This window comes from Elephas maximus, chromosome 12 (genome assembly GCF_024166365.1).
Source record: "Elephas maximus indicus isolate mEleMax1 chromosome 12, mEleMax1 primary haplotype, whole genome shotgun sequence".
Classification (NCBI taxonomy): domain Eukaryota; kingdom Metazoa; phylum Chordata; class Mammalia; order Proboscidea; family Elephantidae; genus Elephas; species Elephas maximus.
Window position 1 is genome coordinate 101799757 of NC_064830.1, and position 25815 is coordinate 101825571.

Below are 25815 nucleotides of genomic sequence, written 5' to 3' on the forward strand. Positions count from 1 at the left end.
ACATTTTAATACCTAGAAGTGGGTTCACTTTCCTTAGTTCTCTTGGAAAATTTTTAGATATTTTTCTTCTAAACAAATTTTATTTAATTCCAAGAAATTCTAACTGGGATTCTGATTAAAACTGCATTAGGTTTCTATATTCACATTAGGAAGACAGACATGTTTATAACATCCAGCTTTCCCACTCTTGGCTCTGAGCTCCAGGCTCCCAGGGACTCTCCGCCCTCTGCAGCAGGCTTGTCCTGCCTGTGCTTATGCCCTGGATCTCACACGTTGGTCCTGCCTTTCTCCCTCGTCTCCTCGTGATGGGCCTGTTGTGCAGCTGGTCTGCTGGCCTTTCATCTCTCTGCTGTCCTTTCAGGGGGTTTTTACATTAAGGCAGGTGGACCTCTGTGTTTATGCTACATGCTGCACCCAAAGCTCCACATACTCTTATCACATTTATTCTGTGATAGGAATAAAGCCCAGGTTCAAAGACCAGACAGCTAAAACGCTCTAATTCACTACCTAGAATACTTTGGTGACTATTTTTTCCCCAAATGTCTTACATTGTGATGACTTGGCATTAGACTTTTGGTCTTTTATTCCCTAAGATAGCTGTACTTCTTCATTGGAAAAAACTTCTAAAAAGTTGGAATCATCACAATTAAAAATAGTCATAATAAATTTTCCAAAACAAAGATAATAATGCTAAACATAGTATGAGACATTTGTACAGCTGATTCCAAATCTGAACGTGAAGGGATCACGGTGAGAAAAGTTGGGCCCTAGAAGAAATAACAAGGAACTCTGGCAGTTCGACTGTTAAGAGCTCGGCTGCTAGCGGAAAGGCTGGTGGTTCCAGCCCACCCAGTGGCTCTGTGGGAGAAAGACCTGGTGACCTGCCCCTGCTAAGATTATAGTCAAGAAAACCCTATGCGGGTAGTTCCACCCTGTCACAAGGGGTCACTATGAGTTGGAATCGACTCAGCGACACCGAACAACAAAAGAAATAAAGGGGACTTGTGAGTTCCACTAATATGGAAGGCCTTTGTCCTCTGCATAGATTTGGCCCAAATCATATTAGTAAACGCACAACCATAATCCTGGCTAGATAACCAGTTCTTACCATTTTGCTTCTTTCCATCATTGGTGAGGGCTGAGGCGTTCCGGAGATTGGGGTAGAGATTGGGGTCTTTATCTCGTCTATCATGTTCATGATCTTCTCTGGCACTTTGGTGGCATCACCACAGGTCTCCTGCCACCAGGGCAGTTTGGAATTAAGTAATTCTGCAGACTATAAATTCCAAAGAAACAAAAGTAGAGACAAACATGCATTGTTTGGAGAGCAGACAAAAATCATATTAAATAACATCACTGATAACACTGGCTTATCTGAAGCGTGGAAGCTTTGGGTTAAATTCAGTGAGTGGTTTAAGCACCCGTGAGCATCTGGGGAGTCTGATTTGCTGAGAAGGACATAGGCACAGCTCCTTTGCTACCCTCTCCCTCAGCCTGAATACAGAGTTAAGACTAATACAAAGATAAGAAATGATTGAAAAATAAAAGGGGAGGATGGGGCAGTCTGTATTAACCCCCACTATGTTCCCAGTGGCCCCAGAAATGCCAGTCATGGAAGTTCTAGAGGAATCTGACTGCGGGCTTTGCAGAAAGAGAAGAGATAACAGCACTGCAGTCCCAGAACCAAAGGCAGGGGGTCCCTCCCTCGGCCCTCCCAAGCCTGGCTCTGTTCTCCTGACTGAACTCTCAAAGGTTCCCCAAGGCCCTTCAGTGAAGCTTTCTTGAAGCTCTGCGCATAGCAAGCCCACTGTTTTTCCTTAGACCATGTTTATTAGGAGTGGGCCGCAGGGTGCTGATGTAAATCAGAATGGAGGGCAGGCTCCCCTGACTGCAGCCCTGACACACCTTGGCAATGCTGCCCTGTGACCACACCCTGGCCTGCTTCTCCAAGGAACCACCAAAAAGACTGGTACGCCTTAGAAATGGGAAGACACAAATGTGCTTGATGTCACGTGAATGGATGTTCATGGCCTGGGGTACAATATCCAGGATACCACTATACACAGACTCAGAAGTGCAGCATCTCAACACGATTCAGAAGGAAGTGGACGCACGGCCCACGGAGCCCACGGTGGCCCTGGGGAGGGCACCGTGGTCAGGATGCACCCCCAGAGCCCTCCTCAGAACCTCCCCACCAACTTAGCCATAGGACTCAAACGGGTCTGATAGGTAAGAAATAGGAGGGATGGATATACAGAACCGTCTTGACGCCACCGCCACCACCAAGCTGATTCCTTGTGAGAAAATGAACAAGTGGCATTTTTCAATTATGAGGCATTATGTCAAAAGGGATTTAAGATATGGATGCACCACTAAATTAACTAAATATCGTAAGCAGCAGACACCCAACCGTTTCATCTACATTCCTAAAAGTTCACGTATTTAAGGTACCAAAAATGCTTTCTCTAGAATCGTCTCAGGGCACAACAGCCCCATCACTTTATGCTGAGACGTATGTGGAAGTTACGGCATTTTAAGGGCATTTAAATATGAACTAAGATGATTAATACACACAACACACTTGGCCTTCACACCTACCTGTAAGTGATAACGGTGTATGTGATTTGCAAAACTGCAGTGTTTGTCAACCAAAAAACAGAAGCGCCTTTTCTCCTCAAGCAGAGCTTCTTTGCAACCATCTGCAATAAATTTCTGGATTTCACACTGGCGAGAAGTAACGGTTTCCACATACTAGGAAAATGAATAATAATTACACAAGTATGACACGAGGAATCAGAGAGCTGCCCAGCCTGGCATTTATCTCCCACTGTCCTTCCACTTGGTATATTTTGATGATGGAGCACGTACGAAATGTAAACACGCATCAGACAAAACAAAGCTGTAACCCAATTTGAGCACATAAAATCACTCTCACTAAGATGCCTGACTCATATGTGGAGGGAAGTTGCCAAAGGCTTTAGGTTTCCACTGTGCAACCTGCACGAAATGTTACTTTGTATTTCAGGGATGCGATTATGTTCTATCAGAAAGAAAAACGAGCTTTGGAACCAGAAAGTTCTCAGCTCAAATCCTAGTTCCAAATGCTAACCACATGACTTAACCTAAGCCTGTTTCCCCATCTGTAAAATGAGGACAGTCATGCTTAGGATGAAGGGTCTCCTCCCCTCCCTGACTCAAGAGAAAACGCCAGAGCTTTTAGGAAGTCACCAATTATTCTCAACTGCAGAAAGCTCTGCGGCGTTGGCTCTTATTAAATCCACAGCAGCGCACGGTGAGTGGCTAAGTACAGGCTGCCTAGGTCAGCAGCCCCCTCTGCTGTACACACTGTCGACCACATGACAAAACCAAACATTACTGCAAAGCTCACCTCAATTTCTTTGTGCTCATATTTGAGTGCATTTCGTCCTTCACTTTTCCTTCTGATCTTCTTCAACTCAGCTTGAGATTTCTCCAAAGAAACTAACTTGTTTCTGTGTTCTGTTTGGTACCGTTTTAGAGTTGCCTGAAAGTGAAGAGGTACCCTAAAATAACTGCAGCACCACACCAACCGCCACGCGGGCACTTCTGCTAACACCTCCCCGTGTGTGGTTGGCTGGGGCCCCACGCGCCTCACCCCCACCTCTGCTCCCCCAGCCTTCAGTTTTAGCGTTTGCCTGTTCTCAGGCCCCCTGTTTACATGAGGGGACCTTGATGGAACTGGCAGTTCTCTGAAGACAAAAACGATGTCTTCCCTTTGTATTACTCCTCCTTTCCTCAAGGGTTTTTGGACACTGGCTGGTTGGTAAGTGCTCTGGTGAATAAATAAACAACATTCAGTCACGTTCCTCAGTGTTTTGTGATTTACCGTTTCAAGAAATAGAAAGAACCAGTGCAATGCCTTACGGTTATTTTGGGAGCTTTGTGACAGAGTGTTTCGGAACACAGGTCTGGAGCCAAACGGACCTGGATTAGAATTCTAGCTTCACCTGTTATTACCTGGGTGATCTCAGCAAATTACTAACTTTCGGTAAGATCCACTTTCCCCTCCAAAATGTAACGTGAGAGTAATAAGAGTGCCTACCTGAAGGAGTTTTTGTAGGGACAAAAATCAGATAATGTGTGGAAAGTGTGTGTCGTAAACACACCTCAGCAATCGTACCTGGCCCTGCGGCCTCCCTCCACAGGTGCACAGAGCACACGCGGGTGCGGACAGCAGGCTCTCTGGGGCCCCACCAGGGGTACTTTTGGGGTAACTTGCTCCACTTACTGCTACATAAGGGTCACAGTTGGGTGGGAAAAAAGGAGACTTTGGGTGGCAAAAGAAAGTAACTACTGTGTACTGGAACTGGAGGGCCAGGCTGAAGACGACCTAGAGAAGATGCTAGAATGGACGATACTGGGGTGATGGGAGAGAGACACCAAGCAGGAGAGGTCTCCGGAAATCAGACCTGGGAGCCCCAGGCAGCGTTCTCTCTCACATGTCTGCCGTCCTACATGCTGACTGGTAAAAGCAACAATTGTACAAACACTGCCACAGAGACTGAATCACCTACAGTCTTTCCTGAAAATTATTCTTTGCAAAAGCAGTATGATGTCTTGCAATGCTTTTTCAATGCTTTTTCACAAAGACCCCAAGTGTTAGCAAAAATGAGCCCACTCTGCGCAGAAGGACCCTGCCAGTTTTATGCACCATGCAGCCACTCAACGCCAAGTTCCGCCAACGTTTGTTGCTGTTGGATGAACACTGGGGGAAGGTTCCAGGGCCGAGACAGCAGGCAAGTGCCACCTCCCTGAACGCTGGGCCCTCAGGGGGCAGAGGAGAGAAACCCTGTACTTACATGCATGTATTTTACATCAAGCTCTGTCTTCTTCTCCAGCTCCTGTATAATCTCTTTATGGAACTTCTTGAACTGTTAAGAAAAGGAAATCAAACAGCGCACACTAAATTTGAACCTTAAAGCAAAATTAGAAAAAAAAAATTGTAAATATAAAAACAATTTACATACATTTTCATCAAGACTCTCATTGAGTTTCTTGTGTGTACTTGAAATCTCTATAAGAACATGCCCTGTGAACAAAACCAGACATGTCAGGGGAAAAGCCATGGCATAATTCTGTAAAAATATGAAGGCTAGGAAAAGTGAAAGGACGCAGCACAATGCTGCCCTCAGAGTGTCTACGCCTCAGGACACTGCATCCACATGGGTGGGTTTGAGATGGACAAAGCTGACAGCAAACTCACTCTACAACATTGTTAACCAAAAGATGCCACACTTGTCTTCAAATTCACATTGCTTTCTAATATACTTAAGGACTAGACTGAATCCTATATAAATCCGTCACTGTCAAGTTGACTCTGACTCATAGCGACCCTATAGACATAGCAGAACTGCCCCACAGAGTTTCCAAGGCTGTAATCTTTATGGAAGCAGACTACCACATCTTTCTCCTCTGGTTAGCTGGTGGGTTCGAACCACTGACCTTTCAGTTGGCAGCCAAGTTCTTAACCACTGCGCAACCAGGGCACCTTGAATCTTAGATATCTGGTTTTGGTCATTACAGTAACTAATTACTATAGGATCAAATGATTTATTTTTCCATAATTTGCCAAATACACTGATGATCTGTCAGGCATGAACGTTAAAGGTTATTTTCTTTTTCTCATATTAGCTCTGGAAAATATTAATGTTATGGGCAACTGCAGCAGGGACAGTGCTCTGCCTTGTACCTCCTGGGACTACACCAGTTCTGAAACAAGTATGGTCTTACGGTGGGAGAGAATGTTCCAGACAAAGGAATCTTCCTCCAAAGAGTGGTGATAAGAAGACCACTTGGCTTGCAGAGCACATGTCTGCTGCAGTTAAGCGGCAGTGTGCTGTATCTCTGCGTTCTGCTCTGAGAAACGTGAGCAGCAACCTCCCCACCAACTTATCCACAGGACTCAAACAGGTCTGATACGTAAGAGATAGGAGAGACGGATACACGGAATCATTTGACACCACTGCCATCACCAAACCAAACCAAACAAGAACCAAATGTGCTGGATGCATCATCCCACAGCTCAGTGACAAGCCAAAAAGAAGGAATACTTCTGGCGAACTGGAAGGCCTCGGATGAGGAGAATACGGTGGTAGAACACGGAGAAAGAGAAAAAGGCCTCTACTGTCCCCTCTATTCAAATGACTCTACCATGCCCTGTTCCAGCAACATTTTAAGGTATCTTACTCTAATTGCAGCCCAGTCTTTCCTCTCATCTTTAGACTCAGAAACCCAATCTTTTCTGGAACCATCCATCTGGATGTTTCATTGTTGTTATTGTTAGCTGCTGTCCACTCATGACGACTCCACGTGTGCAAAGTAGAATTGCTCCACAGAGTTTTCAAGGCTGTGACCTTTGGAAGCAGATCGCCAGGCCTGTCTTCCAAGGAGCCTCTGGGTGGGTTCAGACCACCAAGCCTTTGGCTAGCAGTCAAGCGCTTCACCATTTGTGCCACCCAGGGAGCCTAGATGTTCTCTGGGTGCCTCATACTAAACATGTCTACAACAGAACCTGCCAACTACCCCAGGCTCTCTAATCTCAGCCATCAGCACTGCTGGTCAGGCAATCCTGAGGGTCGACACCTCCCTTACGAGTCATACCCAGTGAGAAAGACTCATTTTCCTGTGCATGTGGGGCCATCAACTTGGGCCTCCTCGAGGGTGGATCCATGCCCCTTCCTCATCCTGCTTCCTTTGGCACATGTGTACCAGCCCTTCCCAGGCTCTGGGATCTCTTTCCTGCCCAACAGAGAAGGCAAGTGGGGATGACAGGTGAAGTGTATGTCCATCCAGCCATCTGTCCCAGTACAAGTGGGAAAGGATTCTCCCCAGTCACATCCACCCACACAAACACATTCAAATCCTGCCCATCTGGCCTCTTAAGTTTCCCTTCATCACCATCCCTCAACCACAGTCCTGGCTCAGGCCCTTATCATTGCTTCTCAATGGGTTTCCTTGGCTCCCGGCTTGTTCTCTTCTAGCTCATCTTCCTCATGGAGGCCAGGGATCTTTCCAAAATATAAAGGTGACACGTCACTCCCCTGCTTCCCCTACGGTGCCCCAGACACTCCTCAGTAATACCTCCAAAGCCTGCCATGAACAATGCTGCCTAAAACTATGGTGGGTGGTGGGGACAGACTCCAAGTCCCTGAGCACAGTGTGATCCCAGGAACCTCTGACAGAAGAGCTTGCTGGAGGAACGTGACCATGAGGGCAGAGACAGTCCAGCTCTCGTGGTTTCACACCAGGTTACAGGGTGCTGGTCAACATCTCTAATGATGCGGACTTCACTGACCCCATAGTTAAATTCTCTTAAACTCAATAAAACACAAACAAACCAGAAATCTTCACAAAAGAAGCCTTCACAGGACTGAGATATACCAAAAAACAAAACCAAACCCAGTGCCGTCGAGTCAGTTCTGACTCATAGCGACCCCTACAGGACAGTGTAGAACTGCCCCACAGAGTTTCCAAGGAGCGCCTGGTGGATTCGAACTGCTGACCATTTGGTTGGCAGCCGTAGCACTTAACCACTATGCCACCAGGGTTTCCGACTGAGATGTACTTACCTTAATATATCATTTTATATCAGCCATTTCAGATATTGAAATAATCTGAGTTACTTTCACATATACTTAAAAACCCATCAACAACTTGTTGGAGACGAAAAACAAACTACGGAGGGGGGATAACACTTCAATTATCTGAGTATCAAGCACTCTATTCCTGGCAAGTCGGATCTACTTACAAAAAAATGTCTAAAAATAATACTGCTTAAATCATTCAGAGTGATTCAGGCTAAAAGCAAAGCATTCACTTTGTGTGTGTGTGTGTGTGTGTGTGTGTGTTCTCTTTTGTTATGAATTGGATTGTGTCTCCCAAAAATATGTGTTGCAAATTGAACAGAACAAGGGGATACTGCGTGATTTAAAGTCAGGAAAGGTGTGTGTCAGGGTTGCATCCTTTCACCATACTTATTCAATCTGTATGCTGAGCAAATAATCTGAGAAGCTGGACTATATGAAAAACGGGGCATCAGGTTTGGAGGAAGACTCATTAACAACCTGCGTTATGCAGATGACACAACCTTGCTTGCTGGAAGTGAAGAGGACTTGAAGCACTTACTAATGAAGATCAAAGACCACAGCCTTCAGTATGGCTTGCACCTCAACATAAAGAAAACAAAAATCCTCACAACTGGACCAATGAGCAACATCATGATAAATGGAGAAAAGACGGAAGTTGTCAAGGATTTCATTTTACTCAGATACACAATCAACACCCATGGAAGCGAGCAGTCAAGAAATCAAACGACTCATTGCACCAGGCAAATCTGCTGCAAAAGACGTCTTTAAGTGTTAAAAAGCAAAGACATTACCCTTGAGGACTAAGGAGCACCTGACACAAACCATGTTTTCAACCGCCTCATATGCACGGAAAAGCTTGACGATGAACAAGGAAGACTGAAGAACTGACACCTTTGAATTTTTGTGTTGGCAAAGAATACTGAATATACCATGGATTGCCAAAAGAAGGAACAAATCTGTCTTGGAAGAGGTACAACCAGAATGTTCCTTATAAGCAAGGATGGCGAGACGACATCTCACATACTTTGGACATGTTATCAGGAGGGATCAGTCCCTGGAGAAGGACATCATGCTTGGTAAAGTAGGAAAAAACTCATAGTAAAGTAATGGGTGAGTGAAAAAGAGGAAGACCCTGAACAAGATGGGTTGACAGTGGCTGCAACAATGGGCTCAAAGCATAGCAACAATCATGAGGATGGCACAGGACCGGGCAGTGTTTCTTTTTGTTGTACACAGGGTCACTATGAGTTGGAACCGACTTGATGGCACCTAACAACAACAACAAATGCCTGTGGTTAAGCACCGCTAACTGAAAAGCCAGCGGTTCAGGCCCACCAGCAGCTCTGTGGGAGAAAAGTCTGCTTCTGTAAATACTACAGCCTTGGAAACCTATCGGACAGTTATACTCTGCCTTATAGGGTCACTATGAGTTGGAATTGACCTGACAGCAACGGGTTTGGTTTTATGCTGTGGTTATAATCTCATTTGGGAATGGGTCCTCTTTGTTATACACATGAGGCAGGATTAGTGTAGGGTGTATTTTGAGTCAATCTCTTTTGAGATATAAAGGAGATTAAACAAGTGAACAGAGCAGAGATGGAGGAAGAGAGATGCCAAGCCACGTGAAGATAGCCTAGGGGTAGACACTCAAAAGACACAAGGGCCTTCCTCCAGAGCTGACAGAGAGAAAAAGTCTTCCCCTAGACTTGGCATCATGAATTTGGACTTCCAGCCTCCTAAACTGTGAGAAAATAAATTTCTGTTTGTTAAAGCCACCCATCTGTGGTATTTGTTATAGCAGCGCTAGATAACTAAGACATCTTTCATGAACTTTACTTCTACAGCCTTATATATTGTGGACCTCTGAAAAGTGTGTTGTCAAAACAGAATTAAGTGCTACTGTGAGCACTCTTGTGAACGTCAATACTGTTGAACCTGGTGCTCTGGCTTGAAGGCCACGTGGCCAGACAGAGAATTCCCCCGTCACCCTCGTCCCTCCCTCCAGTGGTTTCCCTCCAGGGTGCAGAGAAAAGGCTCTGTGAAACAGCCCATTCATGCTGCAGGTCGGGAATGGAAAACCTGACCTTGTGCTTGTTATTCTTGTCCCTCACAGTTCATGGAATTTAGATGCCCACCTCATAGCGGCAGCCACTGAATCCTAGGTCATAAAAAAAGATTTTAAAAGTTTTTACTGTGATTATGCAAGCTGCCAAAAGTGTATCTTGAAATAGAAAATGAAAACGGCTTTTATGTTCAATCCACAGAAGTTTAATATTAAATACAGCAAGTGTTACTTTAGGTTTGCAATGTTACACACCTTTGTTTACTTTTAGTTCTGTAGCCCACTTTTTCATAAATTACATTTAAGAGACAAAAATTAGGGGGAAAAAAAAAATGTGGCGTGGAGAAAGCCCAGCCCAGATTCTAATGGAGCAGGTCTAACTATCTAATTACATGCCCAAACGCAAACTGACTTGTCGAGCCCAGAAATACACATCCCATTATATACTGGATCAATCATTTTTTTTTCTCTTTCAGGCTTTGAGTCAACATTCTGGGAAGAAACTCATAGTAATTACAGTAATGTGACTCAATCTGAATAAATTATATTCTTAAATGAATTTAGACTAAATAAGACCTTTCAAAACCGTGATTCAATGTAACTAAAAGACAATGTCTACCACCAGTTTTCCCCTAAAATTCCTACAAATCATAGCCGATAGTGGTATCACCCTAAATCTAGGGGATAGGAACAAGTATGTCCAGTATGTATGAAAATATTAGATAAAGGGATGCATTTAGCCAAAAGTAAGGACTTAAAATATTAAATAACAAAAATCAAGAGTATTACTGGTATGGACACATAGAAAGCTTTGGTCTGAAATACAGATTAGTCACTGGACTATTGATACACTTTCTACTAGATGATTCTTCAACTTACGGTATAAATTTATTAGAAGAACCACACAGAGGTTACTAACGTTCCCAAGCGGCCCAGAACATGTGCCGAATACGTAGGCACAAGATTCTTCATTTATATTTGATACGCAGATACACATTATTTCCAGCGAGCACAGACCAACGGCTGAGTCACATGCTGCTTTGTACTTGTTACCACAGGTGGAATCAGACAGTGACCTGCTGCTGGCCTAAAATTATACCGCATGGCTTAAAGAGAACCAACCAAAATGTCACTGGGAAAAGGATATAATTTTTTCTGACAATTTTCCAAATACCAAATGGGATGAGAAAATATGATGGAAGTAGTAGCAAACCACACACAGATGGGACGTACACAAGTATGGATGCTAAATGTTAGTGCCACCAACACTGAATTAGTGCAGAGGCACATGAGTAAACCACGAACATGTGACCAAATTTGAAAGGCTTTGCCAGCCTCTAAACACGGCTCTCCATGGCTGTCCACCCACAGTCCCTGGAGGTCGTCAGAGGCACTCTCCTCTACTCAGCATCAGTACTATATGAGGAAATAATGTAACAATGCACTAACTAAATATTCCTTCAAGAGTCTAGCTTCCGACTTAACTCACTATAGTACTACGGTTCTAACTAATATTTTGCATAGAAAGAATAATTATTCTACCATTGGCCGTAATTTATCCCATCTTATGAAAACAAGTGGGACAAACAGAAGTTATACAACGGTATTATACAGTGTTCTAAAGGTCTTCCGTTGTCGGAAATGAAGCTAAAAGTGCCAAGTAACAGACTATGATAAGAATGCATGTTAAAATCTCTAGGAGAGCCACTGAAAGAATAAAGCGCACCTAACTATCAAGCTAATACAGAGGGAAAAAACAACCAAAAAGGACGAGAGAAGAAATAAAGAGGCAATAGAAAGCAAAAAATAATTACACTGAATATAAATTGACTACATACTTCAATTAAAAGATGAAGACTGTTAGAATTAAAAAACCAACTATATTCCTCATATAAGAGTCACAACTTAAAGATACAGACCCCGGACACCCTTTTAACTCAGTACTAAAGTCATTCCTGAGATTCACTCTCCAGTCAAAGATGAGACAGGCCCATAAAACAAAATGAGAATAAATGGGTATACCAGCCCAGAAGCAGGGACAAGGAGGCAGGCGGGGACAAGAAAGCTGGTAATGGGGAGCCAAGGTCAAGAAGGGGAGAGTGTTGATGTCATGGGTTGGCAACGAATGTCACAAATAATGTCTATTAATTGTTCATTGAGAAACTAATTTGCTCTGTAAGCCTTCATCTAGGGCACAATAAAAAAAACAGAAAGGTTAAGAGTAAAAGAATGAAAAAAGATATAGAGCCAAGAGTAACCAAAAGAAAACTGATGTAGGTATATTGATATTAAACAAACAACAACACGGTCAAAGTAGACGAAGAGGGCAGGGGGCATTATTAGGCATAAAAGGTCCAATCCATCTGAACAACACAGCTCTACATGTGTATACAGCTAGTAACATGGTCTTAACATACTTACACCAAAACAGAATTACAAGGAAATATAGATACTGAAACCATTCCAAGTATGTTCTTTAAGCACTACACAATAAAGCTAGAAATCATTAACAAAAACATAAATAGAAAATTTCTGTAGGTTGGAAATTAAGAAACAGACTTCTTAATAACCCGCAGGTCAAAGAAGAAGTCACAACAGAAATGTAGAAAGTATTTTGAACTAAATCATGATGAAAATACAGCATACAGAAACATGTAGGATGCAACCTAAAGTTACTGTTAGAGAGACATTTATAGCCTTGAAATACATAAAGCAAAAGCTGACAGAACTAAACAGAAGAAGAGAAAAATCTACTTTGTTGGAGATTTTAACACTCTTCTTCTCTCAGTAACTGATGGAACGAATGGACAAAAACCCAGGAAAGACATAGAAAATCTAAACACCATCAGCCAACTTGATCTAATTGAAATTTATAGAACACTACACTCAATGACTACAGAGAACATGCTTTTCAAGTGTACATGGGGCAGTCACTAAGATAAATTATATGTTACACCATGAAACAAGTCTCATCAGTTTCAAAGGACTGAATATAGAGAATGTTCTCTGACCACAACAGAAGTTAGAAATCGTTGACAATATGATAGTGAGAAAATCTCCAAATATTTTGATATCAGGATATGGATATTTATGGCAATAAGAAACAATCGCAATCTAAATGATAATGAAAATACAATATATCAAAATTTGTAGAAGACAGCTAAAACAATGTTTAGAGGGAAATATAAAGTTCAAAATGCTTATGTAGGAAATAAATATTTAAAATCAATCATCTAAAATTCCATTTAAAAAAGTCAGAAAAGAGCAAATTGATCCCAATATAACTCTGGTGGCGTAACAGTTAAGTGCTCAGCTAACTGAAAGGTTGGCGGTTTGAACCCACCCAGCGACTCTGCAGAAGACAAGACCTGGTGATCTGGTCCTGTGAAGATTACAGCCTAGAAAACCCTAAGGGACAGTTCTACTCTGTCACATGGGGTGCTATGAGTTGGAATCGACTTGCTGGTACTCAACAAGTATAAGAAAAGGAATACATATAAGAGCAGAAATCAATGAAATAGAAAATCTATAAAGTTGATAAAAGATTAATAAAACTGATAAACCCATAGCAAGACTGCCAAGAAAAAGAAACATTCCCAATACCACAAATGAAAGAGAGGACATTATTATCAATCCTACATAGAACAAACAATCCACTGCCATCGAGTCAATTCTGACTCATAGCAACCCTACAGGACAGAGCAGAACTGCCCCAAAGGGTTTCCAAGGAGCAGCTTGGTGGATTCCAACTGTCGGCCTTTGGTTAGTAGTTGTAGCTCTTAACCACTGCACCACCACAGCTCCATTCTACATAACAATAAGAGAATATTACGAACAATTTCATGCTAAAAATTTAACTTAAAGTAGACAAATTTCTTAAATACAACCTGCCAAACTAATACAAGAACAAAGTAAAGAGTTTGTAATTAAGAACCTTTCCACAAAGACAACTCGAGGCTCAGAAGGCTTCCATGGTGAATTCTATCAAATATTTAAGAGAAAAATATTATCACTTTTATACAAACTTTCAGAAAAGAGGGCAGCTTAACCCTGATAGGGACATTACAAGAAAAGAAAATTACAGACCAATATGCCTCAAGGATTCAGACACAAATATCCCTTACAAAAATTAACATAGTGAATCCAACAGTACGTAAAAAGAGTAATACATTATAATCAGTGTGTTTTATCCTAAGAATGTACAGGTTTAACATTCTAAAATTAATCAACACAGTCCATCACAATACAGAATAAAGGAGAAAAATCAAACAAACATTTCAGATCTTTGTTGCATTTGGGGTACCAGCACCACAGGGCACAGAGCCTTCGGCAGGGTGGGCCCTCTTGGGCAGGGGAGCCCTCTCAGGCAGAAGGAACCCTCTTCGGTGGAGCTGGCACTCTTGGGCAGGATGAGCCCTCTTGGACAGAACTTACCCTCTCAGGCAGGGCAGGCAGGGTAAGCCCTTTCAAGCCAAGGGAGCCCTCTCGGACAGAGCTGGCCTTCTTGGGCAGGGTGAGCCCTTTCAGGCCGAGGGAGCCCTCTCGGACAGAACTGGCCTTCCTGGGCAGGGTGAGCCCTCTTGGGCAGTGGGAGCCCTCTTGGGCAGGGTGAGCCATCAGCTGTGTCTCCATCCTTAACCACCTGGAGCCAACTCCTGGCAGCTGTAGACTCTATCACCAAGGTTTAGCAACCCTGAGGCCCCGGATCAGAGGATTCCAGGCCATGAACAATAATTAAAAAAAAAAAAAAGACACTTTTGTTTACAAAATTTTCACTTCACCAAGCAAGGAGCTACAAGACCAGACTATTTGGGTTCAGTGCCAGACACTTGGCAACCCAAGCTGTGAGGATTAAATGTCCCAACAAGCGAGATGGGCCATGATCAAGACACACATTGAACATTCCACGTTAGATTCCTTCCAGCTTCCTTACCTCTGGTAAAAGGTGGGAAAGAAAGGGAGTGATGGCGGGGAAAGCAGGAAGTTGTCATGGCCCACTTATTTTGGGAGTTTTAGGGTTAATTCAGCATGTCAGGTATATGGAAAGTTCACAGGTTTATCGGGTTTTACTTATTCTTCTCTCAAACCTTACAAGTCCTCCTCTTTGTTATTTTATTGTGCTTTAAGTGAAAGTTTACAGCTGAAGTTAGTTGCTCATATAAAAATTTATACACACATTGTTATGTGACCCTAGCTGCTGTCTATAATGTGACTGTGGACTCCTCCTTTCCACCCCGGACTTCCCGTGTCCATTCAGCCAGCTCCTGTCCCTTTCTACCTTCTCATCTCGCCTCCGGACAGGAGCTGCCCATTTAGTCTCGTGTATCTACTTGAACTCTCTTCATGAGTATTGTTTTATGTCTAATCTTTGTTTTGAGAATTGGCTTTGGGGATGGTTTCAGTTCTGGGCTAACAGAGAGTCCGGGGTTCCTTCAATTTTGACCAATAAGTCTGGTCTTTTTATGTGAATTTGAGTTCTACACCCCACTTTTCTCTTGCATCCTCTTTCTTAAAAAAAAAAAAAAAAAGTTTTATGTTGCTCTCTCTAGCTGCTGACTTATTTCAATTTTTTTTTCAAACTAATTCTAAACATATCTGTAAGAAGTGCTTAAAAAAAAAACATTACTATTATCCTTTCAACAGGGCTTAAATCTCAAGAACTGCTATTAGAAAACATTCTAGGTATTTTTAACATCATCTTCTCAGCAAGGTACACAGCAAACATGAACTGAGAATAGCAATGATGTAGTCTTTCAATATCTAGTTGAGATGTCTTTTCTGAAAAGTAGAACCAAGTGCTATGTCAAGGAGTGAGGAGATTCAGGGAGTAGATGATAACGTAATTCCGTTATTAAAAAACCAAACCCATTGCCGTCAAGTCAATTTCAACTCATAGTGACCCTACAGGACTGAGCAGAACTGCCCTACAGGGTTTCTAAGATGTGGCAGTCTGCTTCTGTAAAGATTACAGCCTTGGAAACACTATGGGGCAGTTTTACCATGTCCTATAGGGTCGCTATGAGTTGGAATCCACTCAGCGGAAAACAACAACAACATAGGGTTGCTATGAGTCAGAATCAACTCGACTGCAACAGGTAACATTAAGGAAGCAGATCGCCAGGTCTTTCTCCAAAGGAGTGGCTGGTGGGTTTGAACCAACCTTACAGTTACGGTTAGCAGGTGTTATTTAACCACTATAACACCACCTTAATTCCGTTATTAGGATTGATAAATTGATTCAGGAAGGAAATGAAAATGTTTATTTCCTACTTCACTTTTGATTACCAAGTAAGGTAATCTAGCTTACCTGGTGTGCACAAGTACTGTTCGGCTAAACAAACACAGTACTTACAACAACGAAAAAACATCCCTCAACTTGGATTTTAATGTACTGTTCTTAACTAAATGAAAAACATTTATTGAAGTGTACCAATTATATATCACAAAGAAATTATTAATACTGCATCCATATATACAGATTACAAGGTTTTTTTATATCCAAATGTACAACACAACATTAAACAAAAGATTGAGAGTTTTCTGAAAGTTATGAGCTAAGTTAACATTAAATATTAATCTTGCTTTTTCACCAATTAGCAGATTAAGGCTAAAACTAAACTATTTTGATGCTAACAAAAGTGAAAACAGGTGTACATCAATAATGAATGACGCCGACAACTGATTTTCCCCTGTGATAATTAACTGTAGGCATGCTCCTTTAAGGCTTAAAAAGAGATAAATCTGAAATCTTTTGTCGTTTTTAAAGTATATTAAAAGAGGACCTCAAAACGCAAAGATGAGGTTTTTACTCAGCACAACACCTTAAAAATTCAAGTAAAGACTTTTTTTTTCCAAAAAGAATTAAGGCTTTTTGTTGTTTGGTTTTGTTTTAAAGCAACCACGTCTAAGTAAAACAGCTTAAAAACATAGAACAGGGCTACTACTCCCAGCTTTCAGGGGGTATGCCATTTATTCCTCAGCTCTAAAGCCAGGCCTCACAGAGATACTGACTGGGCCCCCTAACTGTGAACTGAAGGGCCATGCCACAAAACCTAGAATCTATTTTACTGTATCTAATACTTATTCTGGTGACTGTGTGACACAAACCATTACGCACTCGACTATTAGCTAGAAGGTAGGCAGTTCGAACCCACCCCAAGGCAGCTCAGAAGACAGGTCTGGCGATCTGTTTCTGGAAGGTCACAGCCTTGAAAACCCTATGGAGCAGTTCTACACTGCACACGTGGGGTTGCCACGGATCAGAACCGACTCAACGGCAACTAACAACAACAATAAAACCCTTCCTCCATACTGACAACTCAAGTGCAGAATACAGTCAAACAGAGTAAGTTCTGTGTTCCTAGGTCCCTGGGTGGTACAAAGAGTTTAACGAACTCAGCAGTTTGAGTCCATCCACGGGCACCTCAGGAGAAGTGCCTGGCCATCTAGTTCCAAAAAATCAGTTGCTGAAAACCCTATGGAGTACAGTTCTACTCGACACACGTGGGGCCACCATGAGTCAGAATCAGCTCAAGGGCAACTGGTTTTTGTTTTTCTTAGATCAAATGCACCGCCTACCTTCTTCTACCTTAGAGGGGAAAGATGACACACGAGAATACAACTCTAGACTACTAAAAAGTCACGTGATGGCTCACAGGTATTCCCTTACTTTGGGCCAAGCACTGTGCCAACTGCTTTCAAAGATGGTCTCATTTACTGTACTTATGCCCATTTTACAGAGGAGGGAATTGAGGCTTTGAGATGTTTGGTATTTCCCCAAGGTCACACAAGCACTAAAGGGGCTATTGGCGATGGGGAAAGGGATGGAGTGGGGCTGGTTGAAGTCAGGCGACCAGGGCCAAACAGGAGGGGAGGAGCTCATTGAGGTAGATGTCCAGGGAGACCACCAAGTGCAGTGGCCCTGAGGCCTGAGTTTGGGTCACAACGTGGGAAGCCCTTCTGGTTGCATGTAGCTGAGGATGAGCAGAGCGGGAGAGATGAGGCCTGGAGGTAGAGCAGGCGTGAGGGTGGGGCCAGGTCATGCAGGGCCCTGTGGGTCATGGTGAGGACTCTGCCTTTTAATCTGTGTTGGGGCTGGGGAGTTTCCGAAGGTTTTGAACAAAGGAGTGATGGGATGTGACTACATTTTAAAGAGATCTTCCTGGCTTCTGTGTGAAGAACGGACTATGGAAGGGTGTGAACAGGGAGACAGTGCAGGAAAGGAAGAAAGATGGTTTGGATTGGGACTGAAGGGAGAGACGATGGAATTTGTTGATGGGTGTGAAGTATGGGTAGGTGGGGTGTTTGGTAGCTAGGGGAGTCAGGATTCCCTTTAGAGGTATTAAGTTTGGGATGCCCACTAGATCACCAAGTGGAAATGTCAGGTCAGCCACTGGATATATGATCAAGAGTTCACTGTGTGAATGTGTAGTTTTGTCAGAGTCCAAACTCATTCCATATCCCTGTGAACAGGTTCAGCCCTGTTTCACTTGCCCAACAACACTGATATTTAACACTCGCGCCCCGCGGATTCCGGAGGCGGAAACTATTAATCACTGAGAACCACAGAGTGCTAGCTGCTCCACTTCTGTCTTCTCCTTGGGTGTTTACATTTCCCTGCCACAGATGAATGCGGGGAGGCTCAGAAGACAAGAAGCTTGCCCCAGGCACAGAGCTGGCCAGTGCAGGGCTAATTTTTCCCACAGGAAGATTATGAATTTGTAGGACAGTTTGCAAAAGGTATTAGATTGAGGAGAACGATACGAAAGGAGATCCAGCTTGAGGAAGTCATGGCTGGTTTGAGTGCTTTAAAAAGAGGGTTTCGCGTGTAACCTCCATGCCCCATGAAAGGTGGAAGGGCAGACAGAGAGGTGGAGATGATGATAGAGGCCCAGAGAGACAGCTGGACCATCTCTTTTCTTTCCAGCTTAAACGCTAAAACGCACTATTAAGATGGTCTTTACCAGAGTGAGAAACACTTTGTCCTGTATCTATTTTTGGAATGAGTGAAGGGCACGAAGTATAGAGAGGCTTGCTACGACAGCAGCAACGAGGGTACCGTCTGGAATGGTAGTCACAGTTTATAAAACATTTCACATACGGTAACGTCTCATTATTCTAACAACATAACAGGAACCTTCTGATACTTTCAAGGCATTTAAGTGAGGAAATGACTCGATTTGCTTCATAGATACGTGGTTTAATGGCCATCTTGATTATACTTTAAGAAAAAAGGAAAGAGGGTAGCAGAGTCCGTGACTTGTGTATTAAAAAGCATCAGCTGATTCATCTGCACCCACTGACTGGGCGTCAGAAGAGCCAGGGCCCTGGCAGCACAGGAACAGATGAGCCCCCGTGGGGACAAGCAACACTCCCGTGGGCAGGTAGACCAGGAGACCCAACCTCCCTCATCTCAACATTGGTGGTGCCATGAGATGGGCAAGACACAAAGGAAGAGCCAACCTCATTCAGTGTAAGGAGGCAGAGAAGGCTTCCTGGAGGAGGTGACATCTAAGCCAAGGGGCTTGGGAGAGGGGTGGGCACAACCAAAGACAAGAAGCAAGAGAAAGCATGGTGTGCTCATGAGACCACAAAGCCTACCTTCCCAAGAGGAACTAATACTCCAAGAAAGAGACCCCAGACGCTTTCCAGGAATCCTCTGATTTAGAAGTCGAAACACACAGGCTGCGGTAATGGTGCTCTCTGGGCTGAGATCCACCCCCACTTCCCAGGGACCTTACTCCATTCATTGCTGTCTCTTCTCCATCTCTACCTAATCCTCTCCATCAGTAACTAAACTTTCTAATAGCTCTCCATCTTAAATACTTCTCCTAGACCCCCCTCCTTCTCCCCCCAGTGTCAAGCTGCCCAGTCACCCCAGTGGACTCTGCCTGCCACTCCTCTCAGGGCCTCTGCTCCCCATCTAGGTGCCCGGCCTGCTGCCAGTCCTCCTCTGAAGTCACCATGAGTCCAGCCACCCTGATGTGCCCAGGCAGAAACAGCAAGTCTAACGCTGGACTCTGATTTCCCACCCTAGCCTCGTCCTCACCTTAGTAAACAGCATCACCATCCTTCTGGTTGCTCAAGGCAGAACCTGAGTGTCATCCTTAATTTTCATCGCACCCTTTCCCCGGCCACTTTTCACCCTTTAGAACCAAGTCAGTAAGTCCTGCGGACTCTATTCCAATTGTCTGCTTGATTCTTTCCATCCCATTTCAAGCTACCTCCTGCCTCACACACTGGAACAAATTCCAAATTGGCTTCCGCAGTACCCAGCTCTCAGACTAGTCAGTGTAACCGACCTGCCAGAAAACAGCTCTGATGACAATCCTCCCAACTTAAACCCTTTAATATTGTGTCCTCTTGTCCTTGAGATAAATGGGAAATCCTTAACCTGGGTTGTGAGCCCTCCAGCCTCATGTCCATGACCCCTGTGCACCTGCACCCCATTCTGCAACCAAGCTGCAGCCATACTGGACTTTATTTCCTTGCTCCAGGTCTCCTCAGCCTGCGACCATCACTAGCTTTTGTATACATCCTGCGACTCCAGCAACTTGGAAAGGCTCTCTTTGGCCTCCATCACTAGATAAAGTTCCCTTGCTGACTGATCCTCCCCAGTCCTGAAATTTCCTGTTTAACATCTGGTCTTCCATGAGGGAAGGGCCCACGGCACGGCCCAACACCTGAGTCCCTGCACTTAGCACACTCACAGTAAGCATCTGTGAAGAACGAGCAGAGGAAGCAATGAATGCCGTGCCAGGACTTAGGGTGTGAAGAACATGTGGAGGAAGCAATGAACGCCGTGCCAGGACTGAGGATCCTAAGAGAAGCAGACAAACAGCTCCAAGGAGGAGGCACACACGGCACTGGCCGTCACTGAAGGCAGCGTAAGCCCTCCATTCTCAGGCTGACATACTGTAGGAATTTACATTCACGTCCATTAGCTCACTTTATAGGAGTGCTGTTTTATCATCACCTAATTCTGCATTAGGGTGACATCATTAATGTTAAGTAAACAACTTAAAGCTCATTAACCGTGCAAAAATAAACAGAAGTGTTAAAACCTAATGCTAACAAAGCTGTGGGGAAATGGCTCCCTTAATAGATTACAAGCAGTTCGCCTACAGAGAGCAATCTGGAAATACATATTTAATATGTCTGAATCATCCCATTTTGGGGGGAACATACCCCAAGGAAATAACCCAAATGGGGAAAAATAAAATTTTCAAACAGCAGTGCACAGTTTATAACCACAGATTTTAATTACGTAAAAAGATATTTTAAAATAATAAAGATAGAAACTGCATTTGATGTTTATTAAGTTTGTTTTTCAGTAAAAGTATAAATTCTAAAAAACCTAAAATATACTTTAATACACATTTTTTTTTTTTATAATAGGCAAGCATAGTTCTAAACTCCCTGGAAGACTCAAGTTATTATTTTAAAACATTTATATGAAATGTGAAATTGGGCAGGATTGAGGAGAGAGTAGAAGTGGGATAAAACTATTTAATCATACATATTAACAGAGAAATAAGAGACCTTAGTATGTCACAAGTGTCTACAAAAATGGAAACTACTATCAACCACGGCTTTAGTTATAACTACCTGAGTAGTAAGTGTCAGCGTTACCGGGCTCAAGAATTACAGGAACGGGCTTACTGTGCACTTAAGTCCGGCTCTTACAGTTGTAAAGAGCTTGCCATTTACCACTTTAGTCACCTAGTAATTTTTATTTTACCTTTGAACCCACGCTCCTAAGATATGAGTGAGGTTTTTAAAAACTCAAAACCTTTTAGTCCTAGTAATATTCTTACTATAATTTGAAACGAGACATGCAAACACGCAACTTTTAGCCCAGCACTCAAAATAAACAAAAACCAAACCCCTTGCCATCAAGTTGAGCCCAACTCGTAGCAGCCCTATAGGACAGAGTAGAACTGCTCCGTAAGGTTTTCAAGGAGCCTGGTAGATCTGAACTGCCGACCTTTTGGTTAGCAGACGTAGGTCTTAATCACTGCACCACCAGGGCTCCCTCAAAATAACAAGGCTCCTATTTTTCTTTTTACCCATAATCTCCTGTGATCATCTCCATGAACCCTAAATCCCAGGTAAACGGAAATATCCCCCTGCACTCCTCCATTCTCCTCCGTCTACCGGGCAACACCACTGTTTCCCCTCCAATGCTGCACATCTGGATGTTACAGATCCCCAGCCCTCAGTGTCCCTCTACTGCCTCCTCCCCCACTGGTAGGATCACCTCTTCCCACGAAACCCCATAGTTTTTATACCTTTTAACTCTTGTAGTCAGAAGCCCTGTAATAAAATTATGTATGTATGTATTTAGAAGAGAGGATGGCTAAACCTTGTCTCACATACTTTGGACGTGTTGTCAGGAGGGACCAGTCCCTGGAGAAGGACATCACACTTGGTAAGGTAGAGGGTCAGAGAAAAAGAGGAAGACCCTCAATGAGATGGACTGACACAGTGGCTGCAACAATGGGCTCAAACATAGCAACGACTTTAAGGATGGTGCAGGACTAGGTAGTGTTTCATTCTGTTGTGCACAGGGTCATTATGATGGCACCTAACAACAACAACGTGTGTAGGTATCTTGAAGGTGGGGACAAGGTCTTATTAATGCTGTAAAGGATAGCCATGGCTTTGAGAAAGCCCAGAGAAATCTGATTCCTAGGGATGAGAGTGGAAGATACACCCAACTAGTGATCAACAGAGATTTCTAAGCTCATCTTTGGCTCTATGTATCTACCTCTCACATGCCTGCCTCACCAAAACTGGATCACTGAGCCAGGGGTGGCATGCTTGCTGTAACTCCTGACACCCCACCTCCGATCCCTCCCTACAGCAGACACTGATGGCTGATGGATCATTGGGACACCTCCCCAACTCTCAGAATCCTTCTGGAAGCATTATCACAAGACCAGCTGCTCACAGCTCCTTTCCAGGTTTCACAGAAGGCCTTGACTGAGGGCCATTTTTTATATGGAAAAACCTGGCTTCCTGTCTCTTCCTTCCACTGGATCTAAGGAACCACACACAGGACGTCTAGATCTTTCTTCTGCATGCCCACTCGTCCAGTTTTTAAAGACTACCCTACTTTCGTGATTTGTTCCCTTCAAAAGTAAGGGCAAATCCAGCTTTTGTGGTCCTCTTCTTTAAGGAAAAGAATTGTTGTTAGGTGCCATGGGGTCTGTTCCAACTCATAGCTGAATACAAACTACAAAATTAAGTACAGGGTTCTACAAGGGGTTGGTGAACCTGAGAGGCTCTAAAGCTTAAGCAACATGAGCTTTGTGATAAATCTTCCACTATCCACGGAATCCACAAATTTGAATTTAATCCCCAGCTTCACTCCTTACTAGCTGTGTGAAGTTGGACAAGTTAATCTAAGTTTCCATTTGCTTGTCCATAAAAGGGGCCTAGTACCTCCCACTTCAGAGGGCTGTTGTGAGAATTAAGACTCCTCAGTTCTGCATTTCCATTAACGCCTACAGGTCTCAGAGTAGGGTGCGCACAGCTGGCATCTTCAATCACAACGTCCGTTCTGTTGTTTTAAGTATGAATCAATTGTGCTGTCGAGTCAATTCTGACGCAAGCGACCCTATAGGACTGCCTCATAGGGTTTCCCAGCTGTAATATGGAAGCAGATCGCCAGGTCTTTTCTCTCACAGAGCTGCTGGTGGGTTTGAACCAACCACTTTTTGGTTAGCAGCCAAATGCTGAACCACTGTGCCACCAGGGCTCCTTATGAATTAATTAGGACACCCTATATTATGAACTTTTCAGAAGTAGCATCCTTAGTTTATTAATTTTAAAAATTACAGTAGAATACACATAAGATGCACCATTGCTGGCATTGAGTACATTCGCAATGTTGTGCAACCCCCACCACCACCTAGCTCCAAGACGTTTTCATCACCTAGAAAGGAAACCCCACACCGTTAATCAGCTGCTGTCTACCCTCTCTCTCTCTCTCTGCTTTCTGTCTCCAGGACATTTCATATAAATGGAATCATACAGTATGTGGAATTTTGTCCGGCTTCTTTCACTTCACATGATGTCTTCAAGGCTCATCCATGTTGTAGCATGTGTCAATACTTCATTCCTTGTTACGGCTGAACAATCCACTGCAGACCACATTTGGTTTATCTGTTCATCCACTGAGGAACACTTGGGTTGCTTCCACATTTTGGCTATGAACATTTTGTGCAAGTTTTTGTTTCAACATTTGTTTTCAGATCTTCTAGGAATATAATCAGCAGTGGGTCCTATGGCAATTCTATGCTTAACTTACTGAGGAACCTCCCAGCTGTTTTCCACAGCAGCTGCACCACTTTACATTCTCACCAGCAATGTACAACCGTTCCAATTTCTCCATAGCCTTGCCAACACTTGTTATTTTCCTTTTTTTGATTATAGCCAACCTAGTAGGTATGAAGTGGTGTCTTGTTGTGGTTTTGATTTGCATCTCCCTGAGGGATAATGATGCCGGCCATCTTTCCATGTGCTTGTTGGCATCCTTACTTTTAATAACTTTGAGAAGCTCTGCCTGCACTAACAAGGAGTTTACCTAACCCGCTACCAGAAATGTCACCCCCTATATGGCACATGGTACACTTGGGAAAGTGTGTCTGGTGTGGTCAGGCCTGGCTTCACCTACTCCATGATTCTAAGTACATTTGTCTTCGGCATTTCCCTCTCCCCTTTATTCAGTTGTCCTTCCTCGATCTGCCACAGGGCCATGCCCCTTTGCTGTTTCCTGTGTATCTGACAGAGCCGCTCTGTCTTTCTTGCACCCAGTTTCTGGCCCAGCTCAGCGCCCTGAGCAGAGCAAGAAATCTGCGTGCACGTGTGAGAGAATGTGAGTAGTTCTCATGAACAAAGACGGTGGGAGTGGCTGAGGCAGAGCCACTTGGGTACTCTTTGCCCTGCCCTCCTGTGACAGGCTAGTTGTTCTGTCCAGTTGCTGTGGGACCTGGCCAGCTGAACTCTGGCCCTGGCTGATAGCATGAGAACAGGCCCCTCCTCTGATCAGGAGAGGACCCCTACACTCTCCTCATCTTAAGTTGATAGCACACATGACATTGTTCAAGGAGAAAAAAGCCAACTTGAATAATTGTGAAAACTGGGCTTAAGCAAAATAATTCTCTCTTCACACACTTCAAAATTTTTAAGAGAATGGTCAAGTATTAAAAAAAAAAAAAAAAAAGGCAATGCTATTTCAGATTTACATTTAGGATGTACCCATAATGCAATTAGGAAACATTACATACTAACTAATACTGGTTTGACGCTTTAGCTCTTACGTACAGAGTCTATTAATTATTGCACATCGTTTATACAATATAGTTACTTCAATGCTGAGGGAAGTGTTTTTCTTATAACGTCTTTAGTAAAGAAGGGCAATTTACAATGCAGAACATCCTCTTGAAGTCTTAGGAATTTGTATACTTATACCCATATGCCTATACGGCATATGAACTTATATATGGTACATGCTTATATTGACTATAAATTATAAGCTATAAGCCTATCTTTCGCTACAGTTACTGTAACATAGCTAAGATCTTTCCCACTCCAAAATGGACAAAGATGTTATCAGTGAGCAAAAGACACCTGAAAATTACAAGGAGCAAGGTCAAGAGGCACGTATGGTGTGCTTGACTCCAGGGAAAACAAGAAACTGGAATAAACGGCCATGTTATAAACACTCCAAAGTACGAAACACAAAATCTTGATTAGAGCTGTTGAAAACACAAATTACAGACTCATACTCACACTCTGAGTCACAGTTTAGGAGTATATGACAGTTAGCAAAATGTAACATAATCTTTTGTTTTGCTGAGCTGTAATGGGCAGGATAATCAACTGCCATAAAAAAAAAACTTTGTGAGAAAAAGCACACAATTAAGTTCTACACATTTATGACATAGAAAACTCACCAGCATGACAGACAACACAGCTGGCAAACTGCCTGGGATCAAATTAACCAGCCACTAACCAGCTGGGTAACCCTGGCAAGCCACTTACTCTCTTCGAACCCTAGTTTCCTTATCTGTAAAATGGAAATAATAGCGATAATAGTATACACGTCAGAGGGCTGTCGTG

At 43.3% G+C, this 25815-nt stretch overlaps 1 protein-coding gene across 2 annotated transcripts in view; it reads right to left on the reverse strand.

Annotated features, from left to right (window-relative positions):
* The window catches only part of BAIAP2L1 (BAR/IMD domain containing adaptor protein 2 like 1), an 83583-nt gene that overhangs the window by 18435 nt on the left and 39333 nt on the right, over window positions 1-25815 (reverse strand). For both annotated transcript variants that reach the window (XM_049904404.1, XM_049904405.1), the window contains exons 4-8: window positions 5007-5068; window positions 4839-4910; window positions 3389-3523; window positions 2599-2751; window positions 1109-1276 (exon numbers count right to left, since the gene is read on the reverse strand). In XM_049904404.1, the coding sequence (XP_049760361.1) occupies window positions 1109-1276; window positions 2599-2751; window positions 3389-3523; window positions 4839-4910; window positions 5007-5068 (590 nt within the window). The remainder of the gene's footprint in view (window positions 1-1108; window positions 1277-2598; window positions 2752-3388; window positions 3524-4838; window positions 4911-5006; window positions 5069-25815) is intronic.